The 17,664-nt window shown below is 36.2% G+C and overlaps 1 protein-coding gene across 6 annotated transcripts in view; it reads left to right on the forward strand.

The window, feature by feature from the left end:
- Positions 1-17,664, forward strand: part of CEP170 (centrosomal protein 170) — a 160,030-nt gene that overhangs the window by 96,927 nt on the left and 45,439 nt on the right. For 4 of the 6 annotated variants that reach the window (XM_036755042.1, XM_036755043.1, XM_036755044.1 and 1 more), the window contains exon 11: positions 14,090-14,239. The exons of the other annotated variants lie outside the window; for them this stretch is intronic. In XM_036755042.1, coding sequence (XP_036610937.1) covers positions 14,090-14,239 — 150 coding nt within the window. The remainder of the gene's footprint in view (positions 1-14,089; positions 14,240-17,664) is intronic. 6 annotated transcript variants of the gene reach the window in all.

Genomic DNA, 17,664 nt, shown 5'->3' on the forward strand with positions numbered 1-17,664 from the left:
TCTTTAGACTATAAGCATATTCTTAACTGTTGGTTGAGACCTGCCTTTCTCATGTGAGATTCTGATCCATTAACTAAGGGCTAATCATATTACTGGACTAATTGAATCATATAAATCATGATACCAATTATAAATGAAACCAGAAAAAAAGTTTCAGCTAAAAAAGAACAGTTTACAAGCTCTCTTTGGAGGTGCAAATAAAGAGTTATTAGAAAAAGTAATCTTTTTTGTGCCGTAGAGTATTCTCCTTTTTCTCCAACCCAGGTTATCTGGGATCATCTGCAACAGCCTGTTGCCTGACAGGGGCCACTCGGGATCTACCACCTAAGTTTTGTATCATCATAAGAAGAAAAGAGCAAACAACACAGTAGTAATCCCACCTAGCAGTTCACTTATAGCAATCTTTGACAACTACAAAAGATACCTGAGTTCCACTTCCAGTAACAGCTCCTGTGTGAGTGCTAAGGTGCTCTAGAGAAGTGATCTCTCACCATCTGAATCTTTCAAAATCACACCCAGGCCATTGGTAGACAGGATTTTTTCCTTTGGAAAGTCAAGTTGTCTGTTTATGACAACTGTATCAAAGCCACCAGCTCACTCAGGAACTTTCCAAGTTGCTCATTACAGATTACCTGTGACCCAGCTCAGGAGGCCATGGGAAAGCTGTTGCTTTCATGTTGGTGAACCTGGCAAAGCCAGCCCTAGACCTTCTGCATTAGCAGCAATGCCCTACCTGCTTCTCCCCACTTCAGAAGTGCTGTAGGTGTCAGAGCTCATTTTTTCCTTCCTTGTTTCTTCTCCTTCCTACTCTTTCTCTTTCCTTTTCTTTTTATCCTCTCCCCACCTGATCACTTAGATTAGACAGGCTACTTAAGTGTATGCATAACTATATTGTGTGTGTGTGTTTTTTAAAAAAGAAAACAAAAGTGAAACACCAGGGAAAAAAACCACACATTTAAAAAAAATCCAAGTCAATTGTGTGCTCTCCAGCAACATTAGTAACTTTATTTACTTTGTACTCAAAAGAAATTGAGTGGCCTTTTTAAAAAAAAGGGAAGTTGCTTTTATCATGTATCCAAAGTGAAACAGTAACACTATTTCATGGGACATTTCGTTGAAAAAAGATCACTGTGAAACTAATTGATTTTAATGTACCAACATCTCTTGCTGAAGATGAAGAGATTGAGGAATTCTACAAATAACTTGATAAACCCTTTTAAATGAAATCAGCTTATGCTTTAATACTTGGTGACCCTCAGTGGGAAGTTAGACAGAGAGGCCAAAATATGTTGACAAGCAGAACTGAGAATTAAGGAATGATGTGGAGTACTGGCTTTTAGTCTATACAGAAGCCTCTTACCTCTGTATGATGAATTCTTCCTTCTAGAAGTGAGGCGGGTGGCACTAGACAGAGCGAGTGCCAAATATCATTACCAGAAAATGAAATTGACTGTATAACAGATTGGAAACAACTGATTACCTAGCAGGAAAATTGATTAGGGACAAATACATTTGATAGGGTATCACATATAATTGTGATTATATTGGAGATTACATATACATACATATTAGAGAGTGACTGAACCACCATATTACTGTCTATCCCTACTTCACCATGAGGCAAGAAGAAAGATTATGAAGTCAGTAGAAACACAGCAGAGGCCTTCTAGCTGACCAGGAATTCTAGAAAAGCCAGCTAAAGATATTTTTCTCATTAGCTCCACCAACTTAAGCTGAATGAATAGGACCTTTTATAGACATCATGAAGAAGATGTTCTAGAGTCACATTCAGTACAATAGGATGCTTACACTGGGATAGACATGTGGGAACTGAGACAACTACTGATTCACGTTCCCATTTTATGCTCATTCCAGGGCATACTCTTTCAGGATGGTGGAAAGAATCACCCATACTGTTTTAAATTGTTATTCCCTCTCCCTCTTTTCTTCCTTTCAACTTCTCTTCCCTTTCCTCTCCACTATCCGTCCAGGGGTCTCCCCTCCCTCCTAATGTCTGTCGCTGAATTTACCTGTTTTAAATGAAGGCAAGATGTGACATCATTGTATCACCTCATCAAACAGTAAGAACTAGAGGATTGAAACAATAGAAATACTGAAAATCTGCCTGGAGACCCAACTAAGTCATATCATCTTGTGAGTACTTCAGAATCAAACTGGAGAAAAGAAAAAAGGATCGAAACTGAAAATGCTCTATAAATTTTTCTAATCATTGACATTGCAGTCATCACACTTGTACTCTTAATATTAGTTACCAATGTTCTACAATAGGAGAATAATCTACACACACATCTAGAATATCCTGGATGAAAATCTGAGAAAGGAATACACAAGCTTTTCACAAACAATATTCTATGACAGTCCACATCTCCATAATCACACAAATGAAGGACATGGAGAATACAGCTTCCTATTTTGTTGATTGTTCCTAACTATAAGAAAGCATTCGGGTGTCCCGAGGACACCATTAGTAGTAACCAGCTTGTTCGAGAAAACTATAACCAGACCCGTTCTCGAACACCGCGACCCGAGACCCAAGCCCCAAGAAAAAGGCCCTCTGCGGTTCCTGGTCGAGGCTCGGCTCGTGGGGGCCCTAATAGGGCTGAAAGGATCGAGGATTTGAGCCATGGAGACCCTTTCGGGAGCTCAGATTAAAATAGATCTATTCAATCAAAAGGAAGATGGTGAAAAGCCCGAAAAAGCAGAGGTGCACATTTTCAGAAGTAACCACTGCAGGATTAGAACAAAAGAACTGGTTGAATGTATCATCAGATGGTATCCGCTGGCCTCCACTGATGCTGCAGATGAAGCACAGAAGGCTGTTGCCCAGATGTCCATTCAGGAAGAGAAGTAATATGCAGCCCAGCTGATTTTTGTTAATTTTATACAAATAAATTATGTTTCTGTTAAAAAAAAAAAAGCATTCGATTTGGTAGTGTCCTTAAAGGTTCTTCTCTAATAGGTTGTCTCCCATGCATATGTCAAAATCACACAAAATTACTTTAGCAAAATGCAATAATAAAAGGAATTCTGGCAACCCTCCTAATAATCACGAGTAAAGCATAAAACAAGGAGATTTCTGATTGCAATACCGATTTGCTACCATCGAGGATAATGTCCAATTGAGACTCCACGTGAAAAAGAGATTCCCAACAGAAGATGAAGTCTCTACTGATATTCATATTTGCACAAGACATCTTGAGTGTAGCAAAGTCCAGAACATGCAGAATCTTCTAAGTGAACTCCATAAGCACTCCAAAGTGTTCAACCTAATGATCTACACAAGAAGACCAAGTAGATAAAGAATGCCTTTTGTGGAGACTATGATAAGCAGTTGAGTGGTCAACTTTTATAATTGGTCTATCTGGGACTTGTTAATGGACTGTGAACTGGGTCCAAACCTGAATAGGTATATGAGTTAGATTGCTTTTTGAAAATTGTATTGTTTCCCAGACTTCTCTATGGAAAAAGTCCCCTTTCAAAATAATAAATATTTTTCCAGTGATACTGTGTGGTATAAATCATGGAATACCAAAGCACAACAGAGACATTCATAATGAGTATGAGTAGGCAGCAAACTAATACCCACAATAAATTATGTAGGACAAAGGGGTGTGTATAAAGGATATCATCAGAGACATGTATGACCAGAAAAAGACGTGGGATAGCCATGTAGCAAGTGTAAAAGATAACAAAGATAACCAATGCAACCAGTATTGGTATCCCTGCAGTGTAAAGAGATCTAGAAGAAATCCCCCAACAGATTGGATGGACCCCTTATGGAATATTTAAGAGATGCCATGAACATGCATAGAATGAGGTTTCTTTGGCAACTAAAATGTTTTTCAAATAACCAGCCCGGCCGGCAATGTTATGATACATTTTGCTCACACAAGAGAAAGCATAAGACTTAATTTGAGGCATTCATTGGCCAGTACATGCAGAGCGGTGGCAAAGGTTGCCACAGAATCTTGGTCATGCCTTGGTTATGATGGTCTGAATTACATGCATGAAGAGGGCTGGTGGTCAGCAGTGGTCTACTACAGAGCATTTCCTTGGACAGGTTCCACTGATCTCTCATCCTTTCTTCCTGTTGATGTGTAAACTTGCTGGGTTCTCCCTCTCATACACAATAAGGATGTTTACACCCCTTTATGGTGGTCTTACCTTTATGTAGAAATTGGAGACAAATCCTATTTCCATCCATAATTCAAGTACAGTGTCAGAAGTGGGAGAACTGGTCAGAGGTAAATAAAATGTATTACCCAATACCTGAAGTCATAAGTGACAAGTAGTTTCCAGTAGATCTACACAAAGAACTAGCATGATTGGTTACTAATAAAGTGTGGCTTTACAAGGCTATTTACGCTGAGGAACAGAGATCAAGGAGGAAAGTAGGAAAATTCAATTTAATAAGCACCTGCCAGTCACTGTACTAAACATTGGGGAGACAAAAAAAAATCAAACATTACCTGCCCTCAAGAAGCTGACATCATACTAGAAGCACATAGGTACATACACACACACACACACACACAGACACCAATTAGTGTCGTGGATAGTGGGGCTTTGGACCTGGAGTCATGAAAACCTTAGTTCAGATCCCACATCACTAGATGCATGGGCCTGGGAAAGTCACTTAACCTCCCTGTACCTTTCTTAGTACCTAATTTCTTCATCCGTAAACTGAAGGGGTTTGAAATTTACGTCCTAGAAAGACCCTACCAGCTTTAAAGTTATGATCCTAATTTTGGACGGGAGTACAATACTTTGTGGAAGGATTAGGAAAGGCATGTTATACCATTGTGGCAGGATGTGGGGACTGCATTAGCCAGTATATTTAAGGAAGAGGAAAGACTTAAGGGTTGCTAATTAATCTAGGTGACTTACTTGGTGCCTTCAAGTCAGGGGTTCTTAACCTGGAGTTTGTGTATAGATTTTATGGGGTCTGTGAATGTGGATGAGAAAAAAATTATATCTTTATTTTCAATAACCTGTAACTGAAATTTGTTTTTTCTTCCCATTACGAATTATTTTTTTAAAAAAATTCTGAGAAAGGGTTAGAAAGTTTCACTACACTGCCAAAAGGGGTCCAGTAACCCCCCACTCCAAGTTAAGAACCCCTGCTTTAAGTGGTTTAGGTTGTTTGCAGATTACAAGTGAGATCCAGATAAGCCAAGTTTCCAAAAATAAAATTTCCCCAATGTGGGTATGATTCTGTGTCTCTTCTCTGGTGTGCTTACCAGTGAGAAATGTGGCAAGGACATTACTTGTGTTCTAGCTGGCCCCAATCCTTGACCATCTAACTCCTTGTGATAGGGTTTCCCTATAAAAGCTGAAAGTCCTCCAGGTGCTCCAGCTTGTTACCAACCCACACTGTCCAGAAATCAGTTTTCCTATTCCCTGTTATAGGTCCTTTTAGAGACAGGCCAGCTAATTAGCTTAATCCGTTTGTCTATGATCGTGATTCAGTAAGCATTAGTTAAATTTACGAAGCCTCAGAATTGGAAGAGAATTCAGAGACCATCAAGTTTAACTTGTCCCTGAATGAGAATCTACTTAATAGAAAGTGCCTATTTAGATTTTTCTTTGAAGGCTTTTCTTTAGTGTTAACCCATGACCTCCTGAGCTAGCCCATTATCTATCTGTATATGCAGCAGCTAGAGAGCATAGTGGTTAGAATGCTGGGCCTGGACTCATGGAGGACCTGAGTTTAAATCGAACCCTAGACACTTGGGCAAGTCACTTAACCTCTATTTGCCTCATTTTTTCAACTATAAAATGAAGGTAACAGAGCCTACCTGGCAGGTTGTTGAGAGGATTAAATGCAATATGTGTAAAATGCTTAGGATAGTGCCTGGCTGATCAGGCCCAGCATTCATCTTTCAGGATCTTTTTGGATTCTGACGACTCTCAGATCCAAAATTTTAGCTTTCCTTACCTGTTTTGTGTCATCTAAAAATTTTATTTCATCTATTCCTTTATTTTTCTTTGCCAGAAACAAAACATAACAAAGAGCCAAGCATAGATCCTTAGAGCAATCTACCAAGCTGACATAGAACAGTTCCTCATTACTCACAGGGTCCAGCCCATCAATTAATCTCAAGTCCACCTAACTATGCTGTTGTATAGCCCAACCCAATCAGAGTTTCAAAGTTAGAAAGACATTAGCAGTCCAAAACACACTTCAAAAAGAATCACATCTAAAACATACTCTCATTAAGCAATCATTTAGCCCAGGGGTGGGAGACCTGTGGCCTTAAGGCCACATGTGGCCTTCTAAATCCTCAAGTGTGGCCCTTTGACTGAATCCAAACTTAGTAAGACAAAGGGCCGTACTTGAGGACCTAGAGGGCCATATGTGGCCTCAAGACTACAAGTTCCCCATCCCTGATCTAACCTTTCTTTTAAGACCTCTATTAAAGGGAACCTGCTACCTCCTACTACCTCTTGACGTAGACCATTTCTATTTAAAATAATAGCTACCATTTATATAATAAGGTTTGCAAAGTGCTTTATAAATATCTCATTTTAGCTTTACACTAACAACCTTTGGAGTTAAGTTGTTATTGGTAGGTGCTATTATTATCCCCATTTTACAGATGAGGAAACAGAGAGATTAAATGATTTGTCCAGTGTCACACAGCTAATTATCTAGGACAGGATTTGAACTCAGGTCTTCCTGACTGCAGGACCATTTTTCTATCTACCGCATCACCTTGCTTCTTCTTATGCTTCTAATTATTAGGAAACTTCCAGACATCAAAATTAAATTCTCCTCCTTGACAACTTATACTAGCTGTTGCTGTTCCTATCCTTTGGACACAAAACAAAACAAATTTAATCCTTATTCCACCTGACAGCCCTTCACATACCTGAACACATCTATCCTATCTCCTGCCTTCCAAACCCTTCCCTGCCGAGTATTTGTTCTCTTTTTCGTGTCTAACTTCACCAGTTCCTGTATGAACTCAAGACCTTTTACAATCTTGATCGTCAACTTGATCACTGAAGGACACTTCCCAGCTTATCTCTGTCCTTCCTCACACTCAGCAGCGCCCAGAAATGAAAGCATTCCAGATGTGCCGCATTTGAGGTTGTGGGGAGCTATGCCTCTCGTACTGTATCCCAAAATTGCCTGTATCTTACACTGAGCTTGCACTCTAGTAAAACCCCTAGATATTTTTCAGAGAAACAGTCTTACATTGTTTGCCCTCATCTTGTGAAGTAGAGTTTTAAACGTAGATATAAAATTTTATATCTATCCTACCTAAACTCAGTATTCTAGACTACCAGAACTGTGTGTTAGCCATCCACTCAGCTTTGTGTCATTTGAAAATTCAGTGAGCATGCCAACCCCAAGTCAATCAGCAACCCTTTGTTAACTGTTTAGTATGTGCAAATACTTGGCTAGGTACTGGGGATACAAATATAAAAGTGAGAAAATGTCTTCCCCTGGGGAGCTTATAGTCTACTTGGGATGAAGGAGGGGCACAAAATATTCGTAGAAAAGTAAATAGAAAATATATACAAAATAAATACGAAGTTATTTTGACGGTGTAAAAGGGACAACATTAACAACTGGGGATCAGAAAGGGCAACAGCCCTTTTGTTTGCTATGTTTTAATCCAATTTATTGATAAAAATGTAAAGCTGCATAGGACCAAGTACAGACACTGGGGGGGGGCACTCTACTGGAAACCCCTTGTTAAGTTTACATGGAACCATTAATGGCTCTTCTTTTTTAATCTCATTATTTCTAGACCTTTTGGTTCTCAATTCGTCTGATTGTGCTGTCATACAGATATCATATAGTTCACATCTCTCCATATTTTCCTCAAGTTTGAAACGTATCACATGTGGCACAGAAGCTAGAACTATCTTCATCACCTTTTTTTGCAAATGGTTATCATGCAAATTGTTATGATATCTGTAAGACAAGATAACCTGGTGTCCCATTAAATGATATTTCTTACTGCCGTCAGATATGAAAAAAACAAGCTCTGCCAAGCCCTTTATTTACCTCTCAAACAAGAACTTGTAAGCATTCACTCACTATATTCGAATTGAATGTGGGACAGTTTACTTGATATGTTTGAATGTTAAATGCCTTTTTTTCCTAGCCATTATGACATCTGCCTATGGTCCCTTTGACTTGGTCATCTTGATTTCGATTTAGATCAGCAGTGCTTTAATAAGGGGAAGTATGTACTTGCTACTACTTGGATCTTTTAAAGGTGAATATGTTTGTTAGAATGACTAAATTCTAAGTTAAACTCTAAATACCTCCAGAGAGACAACTGATAAAAGTCTTGAGTGCCAATTGAAACATGAATTTTTTTCTTTTTTTCTTATTTTTTTGCAACATGACTAATATAATGTTTTACACAACTTCACATAATGGGTATCATTGCTTGCCTTCTCAGTTTTGAGTTTGGGGAGGGGATTGAGGAAGGGAAAGAATTCAGAACTCAAAATTTTTTTAGAAAAATGAATGTGGGGAGAGAGAGAAAAAGAGAGGGGGGAGTGTGTGTGTGTGTGTGTGTGTGTTGTGTTCTGGCATAACTATAGTTTACCCTTTAGCTGTTAGGAGATCACTAGACATCAGATTCAGAAGTACACGTCTCAGATTTATGTCATTTGTGGGAAGTCCCATGTGTGTCTGCTAGTAGAAAAATGTCCCACATCAAACCTGTAACCTCAAAATTCCACTGAATCTCCAAGGTCTCAGAGCGAGGATTAATAATTTTCCAACCCTAAGTTTCTAAAGGTCAAAAATGGACCTGGAACACAAATCTAATTAAGTATTAAGGACCCACTTACCTACTGAGATTTCACCATTTTAATAGTTAATATCTTAATAATACTATGAGCTTGCAGTGAATTATTGGGTCTCATGGTAGCAAGAAAAATTTAAGTGGAAAGGACTGCTAGAAGAATCTTTTGTTAAATACATTTCCTAATCCTGTTTAGGATTACAGGGTGGCCAATTGTGTCCTGAGAACATCTGGATGCCCAGCTGTGGTTTTAAATGGCCCTGATAACATATGCAGTAAATACTTCCTAATGCTTTTTATGTGCAACTATGCTCTTTTATTATGTTAGAATTCTACTTCCTTTTCTTTATGGCATGTCAGTTTGGGGATATGGTTATATTTTAGTTCAAAATGATATTTAACTGAATTTGCCAATTGTTTCTCACTTTTTTATCTACCCCTTATAATACTGGTGTTAATATTCTTAGTTGATTTAAATTTAATGTTGGTATAAATTCTCCTGGGTTTTAAGATACTCTGATTGTAAAATAGTTCACAGTTTAATTGAAATGCAAATAGATAAAACCCTTCAAAACTCAATTTATTCCTTTGTAGTTATAGCCAAGTTAACTGATACATATGTACACACACGTGTATTTATCATATGGCACATCCCTGTATGCCTTATAAGTATACATGTATGTATATATACATGCATATATACATACATTGAACAGCTACGATTTGAGGACATCTAGTGGGAAAAATAGCCTTGTTTTAAGAAATTTTAAAATCTCAAACTACTGAATTTAGGATATTGTACTTTAAGGTATTATGCTGTCCTATATTTAAAATTCATTATTTAGCAAATACCTAGACTGCTTATTAAAAGCAATTTGTGGGAATGTGTTTTTTCCAGATATTATCTTCTCAAACTCCCAGAACTATTTCTAGGAAAATGAAAGGATTTTTTAGACATTGTTTTAAAGTTCCTTTGTCCAGATTTATCAGTAGAATGCTTTCTTGATCTCAAATAGGATCATATTTGTATTAGTCATGAAGTCTTGTAAAAATGTCTATAAAGAATAGATATTATAAGTTAATGGTAAAAAGGAATGCTAAATGCAGATTTTTATGTTTGTGTAAATGTATTTTTGTATATCTTCAGAGAAAATACAGTAAGCCCAAAGCTATCTAGAAGGGGTTGGGGCGGGGGAGGCAAGATAAGGAGAAGTGAGTCATTCTTTATAACAGAGTTTAAGCATCAAATTTTATTAAAATTTTTAAATATTTTGGTTATAAAGCTTTTAAAAATACCACATGGTTCTTTGGCTTCTTAAACTTTACCTAATGTAATTTAACATTTTCTTGATAATTTAGTGTTATTATGAGCATGAGTTTTTATACTATCTTTTTGTACTGTGATTCCCTCAGGACCTAAAGGCCTGTGCACCTGTATAGTAAATGTATTCTGACTGCTATGCCATTTGAGTTCTAATCTCTGCCTTTTAGGTTTTGTTTAGGTTTTTTTGTCTCTTTTGCTGTCAGTTATTTTATATTTCATTGCTGTCAGTGTGAATGCCTGTATCTTCATATTAGATCAGATCATCTGGACTCACTCAGCTTGAGGCCTAGGGCCCTGAAAATTCTAGAGGTTCCCAGAGGTTGTGGACTGCCATTCCACATAGACATGGGTCACAGATTGTTAAAAGAAAAGTAAAAAAACAAGATGGGATCACTCAAGGCACTGGAATGGGGGAAATGGATCCCTTCAATCATAGTCTTTAGTATTATTTTAAAATAAAAAGAATAGTCTTCAAATAATTTTCACTGTGAGTATATTTTACCGTAATTCCAGTTTATAATTACATGACACTTTTTGGTTAAAAATTATTTTACATAATTGTTACAACATCCCTGTATTGTGGGTAGGGAATACCTGCATTATTGTTCCCATTTGACAGATGAGGAAATTGAGACTGAGATTTGCTAAAAGTGGGCATGCCAAGACTCGAACCCAGTCTTATTATAGCGTCAGGGCTCTTTTGAGCATTGCTGCCTTTTAGACTAATTATTTATGGAAACATATCTCATGTTTTCCTACAGTATAAATAAGACAATTCTACTAAGCTCCATATTTTATGTTGTGACCAAATGAAATATTTCATTAAAAATGAAAATGAGGAAGCATAGTACAGTGGAAAGTATTTTGAATTTGGAGTCAGAAGTCCTAGGTTCAGATAATTGACTTACATAATTATGTGTATGACATTGAGTAAGCCTTTGTGATCACATAGTGATTATATTTGTGCAAGAACTTTGCTAAACACTATGGAGAATTAAAATATGAATAAAATGGTTTTTTTCTCACTTTTAAGTTCTTAGAAAGTTCTTTCCCAATGTAAACTCTGAAGAAGTTTACATTGTAATTAATTTAAAATTATATTTTGTATTTGTACTTAAATTTCTATTTTAATCGTTGCACCATTTTAAACTGTAATTAGCAAATTCAGTAGGTGGCATTGTGGATATGGCAGGCTGGACCTGGAGTCAGGAAGACCTGAGTTTAAAGCCTTTCCCAGGCATTCACTGGCTGTATGACTCCTAGGAAAGTCACTTAATCTCTTTCTGCCTTAGTTTCCTCATCTGTAAAATGAGGATGATAATAGCAATTACTTCCCAGAGTTTTTGTGAGGATCAAATGAGATACTGTTTGTAAACTCTTCACGAAACTTAAAGCACTCTACAAGTGCTAGCTGTTGTTATTGTACTGAGAAATATCCCTGCTGGATCAAAGGCACTGACTATCCACCCAGTCCAGAGCTTAATGCTCTAATTAAGAGGTAGACATGGGAAGAAAACATTGCCTTCCTAGATATCAGCTTCACTTTAGGAGCATACACATTAAGCATAATTTCTCTAAGGCATCTAGTGTGAATCTGTCTCCCCTGAAATTATCTAAAGCTCTTTTGAAGCTCTTTGTACTTTAACTTTATCTTACTTATAGGATAAGAGATTTTATAAGTTTGTTAATAATCCAGTATACAAAATATTACTTAGATCCCTATCTTAAAAACCTCATTTTCTCCTATTTCTATAATACTGGGATTTGGTAAACAATTCCATATTCTATGCGCCCTGGATTTTATCAGTTTCAAATATTATACTTCCCTTTTTCTAATGAACTAAAAAAGATAATCATTTTAATAAATCAGAAAAGAAAGTAGAATGAATGAGCTAGAGTTCGCTCACTCTAGAGTACCTTGCTCTTCAAAGTACTATGGAAAAGGAAAAGAAGTAGATAAAACAAACCTTACCACCCTAGGATAAGTTGAATAGGGAATGTGAATCATACTGACATTAAAGGCATTTTGTCCAGAATAGGAAATCTGGCTTCTAGTTTTAGCTCTGCCATTAATTCATTTTTGTGACGTTGAACAAATTATTTAATCTCACTAATCCTTGGTTTCCTCAGCTGTAAAATTGTGAAAGATAATCAGATTTATAGTCAAAGAGGGGAAGGGGCTTCAGATAAAATCTAGGCCAACTCTTACTCGAATTATGAATCTTATCTACAATAACCCTAACTACTTCTAGTCATCCAACCTCTGCTTGAAGACCTTCAGTGAAAAGGGGACTACCCTCCTTGAGACAATCCATTCCGTTTTTAGACAATAATAATTGTCAGGACAATTTACCCTGTTTTTAGTTAGAATCTATCTCACTTTAAACTTCTACTTGTTAGTTTTAGTTCTGTCCAAAAAAAAAACCCTCTCAAAAATGTATCTTATTGCTCTTCTACATAACAACCTTTTAACGATTTGAAGACAGCTCTCACAAACTTTTCAATCTCTTTTCCAGACTAAATATCTCTAGTAATTTCATTTGATGCTCATACATTAAGGTTTTGAGTTTCACTAATTTCTAGTTGCTTCCTAGAAACTAGCAATTTCGCTTCTAAAATGTGGAACCCAATATGTGTCCTGACCAGGGCAGAATGCTGTGGTCCAGAGTATAGTATGCCCTGTTCCTTCTGAATATTAGAGTTTGATTAGTAGAAATTAAAATCATATTAGCTACTTTGTCTATCATTCATTTTGAACTTGCAAATAATCCATTAGACTGCTTTCAATGAGACATTATTTCTCCATTCTGTACTTGTGCAACTAATTTTTTTTAACCAGTTTGTAGAATATTGCATTGTTCCCTTATCAAATTCATTTTATTAGCTTCTACCTGTCGTTCTAATTGGTTGAGATTTTTTGCAGGGGTAGGCGTGGTACTGAATCTTATCACTATATCAGCTAATTCTTCTAACTTTTTGTCAGGTGCAGACTTGATAAGCCTACAGCTTTCATCCAACTCATTAATATAAATTCTGGATTTAATAGAGCCGAGCAAAGAGCACAGCCCCATTTCCCAAAAGACTTCCTTCCAGGTTGACACGAGTTAATAAATACTCTTTTGATCTAGATGGTTAGCTAGTTCCAACTTCTAACACAACTATTCAGTCATCTAGTCTACATTTCTCCATTTCATCCACAAAAGTATCATGAGGAAAATTATCAAATGCCTTTCTGAAATCTAAATATGTTATTGCATCCATACCATTCTCTTGACCTACTAACCTACTGATAAAACTCTTTCTTGTGACATAAACCAATTTACAGTCAAATATTATAAAATACTGTTCCTCGTAGTAATGGTTTTTTACTACTTTCCTCTCCAAACAGTGCATTAGAGTTCAGGCCCCAGGTTCTAGGCAAAATTTCTTCACCTTCAATGGCAACAAAGTAGAAGACAGTGACTGTTAGTCTAATAGTAGGAAGACTCAGTAGTTTAGAGGATTGAGATTATTGAGTTGATGATAGAATTAACTCAGGGCAGTGACAGTTTACAAATATTAATAAACTACATATTGATTAAGTTTTAATTTGAGAGATATATTGAATTAAATTTGCATTTATGTTTGTAATAATCTTGTTTAACTGTGTCATAAATCAGAGGGAAAGGAAAGAATAAATACCTCTTTGATCAGATTGTCTGTTTTTCTGATAATGTTGAGAAATGTTTTGAAGAGACTTTAATTTTTATGACCAAATTAACCTTTTCAAGTGAATTTTCTGACATGCACTTATACACAGCTTTTCATTTAAAAAACATAATTCTCATTCAAGTTATTGGTTTTATTTTTCTGTTGTAGGTTGGTATATTTAAAAAGTGGCCTTCTATACAGTTAATAATGCCATCCATTCTGTAATCTCATGCTTAGGCATTCCTTTTTAATCTGTATAATAATTGGTTTCATTTCACAGGTCTTTGGAGTAGATGACGGTCAGGATTATAATAGGCCTGTTATCAGTGAAAACCAGAAAGATTTAATAAAAGATTGGGCTCTGAATTCTGCTGCAGTAGTAACAGAAGAAAAAAAAACACTGATTACATCTGGATTTCTTGATTCTGAGGTAGAATTCTGTTCCTGATGATTAACTCTTTCTCTTTGTAAAAACATGTATTTCAAAAAAAATTTATTATTATTTTGAGTGACTAGGAGGTGTCTTGTAAAACACATTTAGATATCTAGTTTTCACAAGATTTTTGGTTCTAGTACAAGCTAAAATCAGTCCTTAAATAATTTAGAGTTTTCTAGATTTTGCAGTTTTGCTGTTGAACATACTTCCAGTTATTTTCCAGATAAAAATGAAATTAATTCAATGTTTTTGAGTATATAATAATGTTACTAATAACTGAGGTTTTTAGATATCTTTAAAGTTTATAAAGTACTTTACACATATTGTTTAATTTAACCCTCCCAAAATCCTGTGAGGAGGTAGTTACTATAGGCATTTTTATCCCCACTTTACAGAGGAGGAAAAAATGAGGCTCAGAGATATATTGACTTGCCTCATGGTCACACAGCTAAGTAAGTATAGGAAATGGTGTATGAACCTAGGTCATTCTATCGCAGTGCTCTTTCATTTGCTATTTATGCTCAGCATGGCACTAGGTATTAAGGGAATATTTTTTTCAAATAGAAAACTGAGCCCCTACGTTGTAGGAAATAACCATCTACTTGGGAAGATCAGACTTAAGCACATGTAAGGAAAGTGTGGCATAGATCAAAGAGTCCTAAACTAGGCATCAGGAGATCTGAGTTCTCATTTGACTCTTTTTATGACCCTCGGGAAGTCACTGGACCCCTCTAAACCTGTTTCCTCATCTTTAATGGATATGATCACAGGTGATAGAATCAGAATCAGAGTTCACATTTCCAACTCTGACACTACCTCTGTGACCTGGAGCAAATCACTGAACCTTTCTGAAACCTCAAGTTCTTCATTTGTAAAATGGGAGAGTTGAACTTGACATCCTCTAGGTCCTTTTCAGCTCTAAATAAATGATTCTAAGAGATGATTATCTATGAGGTTTTTTTCCTAGTTCTCATTCAGTAAGTTCGCTGACCATGGGAACAGCCAGAAAGCAAGTGCTTAGTAGTGAGGTATGTCTGTGTGTCTGTCTGTTTCTCTTTCTCTTACACACACACACACACACACACACACACACACACACTAAGAGATCCCCAGAGCAAGGGTGTCTTTAGAGTCTTATAAGCTTAAGTCTAGAGAAGATGTCTTGGGAAAAAAAAATATTTATACTGTCCTGTGATAATGTACATTCCAAAGTGTTAAATGTAGAAAAAAAAATTAGCTGAATATATTGGATGTCTATTCCTCAAAAGTTATAAAGACTTAAATGGATCAGTTGATATACTTAGATTGTAATTACATATAATATTTCAAGACTTTGCACTTATATTGGCTAGTAGATTCACTTATACTTGTTACAAAGTATTTCCTGTGACTGAAAATTGATGTGTCTTTATATCAGATCTCTTGTCTCATGACTGTGTCATTTTCTGAAAGTATCTGTAAGAAGCCATTATATTTTTATATATTTTTTCCTATCCTTAATTTGTTTGGTTCTGGGTGGGTTGCATGTATGTTTGTTTTTTTGTTTTGTTTTTTGTTTCTTTTTTATAGCTTCTTTTTGAGAGCAGGTGAATTGGGTGCTTGTCATCTGGTGAATGTGAACCAGTGAGCCATATAGAACAACTGTGATAGAGAGCTGCATGCTTATGGTTGCTCCATGGAAATAACTGGCTTCAGTATTCAAGATTGTGTACTAAAATACCTATAACAAAATCATATAGCACTGTGGTTTGAGAAATAACAAGACTTTTGTTCAGTTAAATGATATGGACCAAACCTATGAATCTAAGTTTTACTCAGTGAGTGTCTGCATATATTGAAGGATGCTAGATAGATATTTCATCCAGTTCTGTTTATACCTTCTGTAGACAAAATAGTCAGTGGCTGTATCTTTATGTTCAGTGGCATCATGAAGTGATACACCTGCTTTCAAGATTATAAGATCTTATTAAAGGCAGAGTTTAAAATGTTTCTCTAGAAATTGTGATTTTATAGATGTGTCGGTTTATATTTTTAAAATATATGACTTAAAATTTTTATTTCAGTGTTTTGTTTTCAGTTCAAAATGATTTTCATTATTTTACTTTAATTTATTCCTTCTCTTTATATTTATACCTTCCATCAGTCTCTTGTTTTGCATAAACCCATTTAAGAAAATAGGTATATAGCAAACAGACAAAGTAACTTGTAAATTTTTCAAAGTAAGGTCTTAATTATAACTTTACATTGTCCAAGCAGCATTCTAGTTTATATATTCAGCATTGACTACTAGGCTGTCAAATTAAGTTCATAATAGTTTTCATTCAAATTAAGGATATTTTCCTTCTCCTTATTGTCCTGGCATTAAACACAATAATATAGACCAATGACCTCTAGAATGATAGGACATCTTATGAGCTAAATTCCATTTAATTCAGGTAACATTGAGCAACAAGGTGTTCCAGTAGTACATTTATATGAGGGTCAGATGTGAAGGACTTATCCTAGGCCAAATGCAACCTCCTCTACCCTACACCCTTGGAAGTCCCGCCAGAGTTTTACATATAATCTGATTATTGAAAGTTTTTTTGGAGAAGAGGCAGTGTTGTTCCTAATCCAGAGCTGCTCAGACAGAAATATGAGTTCCTGTTTCCCTAAATACTGTTCCATTCATGTACTCTACTCAGTAATCGTTAAACACTTTTTATGTGCAAGACCCAAATATCCAGTGGGACCCTGAAACTATCAGTCAATCAACAAGCATTATTTAGTGTCTGTAGTGTACCACACACTGTGCTAGGCAGTGGGGATAGAAAAGACAAAAATAAAACAGCCTTGCCCTTAAGGAGCTTATTTTCTAATGACAACAGGAACATTTATGAGTATATGAAAAATAAATACAAGATCATTTGGCAAGAGAAGGGAATTAAGAAAGGCCTAAGAACTGATTTTCATTGATTATGGCAGTGTAACAAGACTGGTTTCAATTCAGTGCAGTTCAAGAAGCTTTAGTTATACAGCTGCTATGTGCCAGTGAGCCTACCTAGTGCCCCAGAAAGTTTTAAATTTAAGTAAATCTTCATACCTCAAGAATAATAATGGTAGTTTTAAATGAGACAAAAATATACTACATTTCAAAAGACCTGAGTCATCATTCTGTTTTTTTGTTTTGTTTTGTTTTGACCACCTGTTAAGTCTTATTCCAGGGTTTCATTGTGTTGTGAAGGTGAGTGACCTTGGGTTAGAAGGCTGTGCCAACAGAACACAAGCTCTACCATGGTCTGTCAAGCTCAGAAGACTTTAAGTACAGGACCAGTTGTTTTAAAGAATCATATTCCTGATAATCAAGTAATGGCTTTTTTCCCCGCAGATACAGCAACTCATAAGGAGTATTTGCTAAAGGGTTGCAGTCTGCATTGGTG

Source organism: Trichosurus vulpecula, chromosome 4, assembly GCF_011100635.1.
Source record: "Trichosurus vulpecula isolate mTriVul1 chromosome 4, mTriVul1.pri, whole genome shotgun sequence".
NCBI classification, from domain to species: Eukaryota; Metazoa; Chordata; class Mammalia; order Diprotodontia; family Phalangeridae; genus Trichosurus; species Trichosurus vulpecula.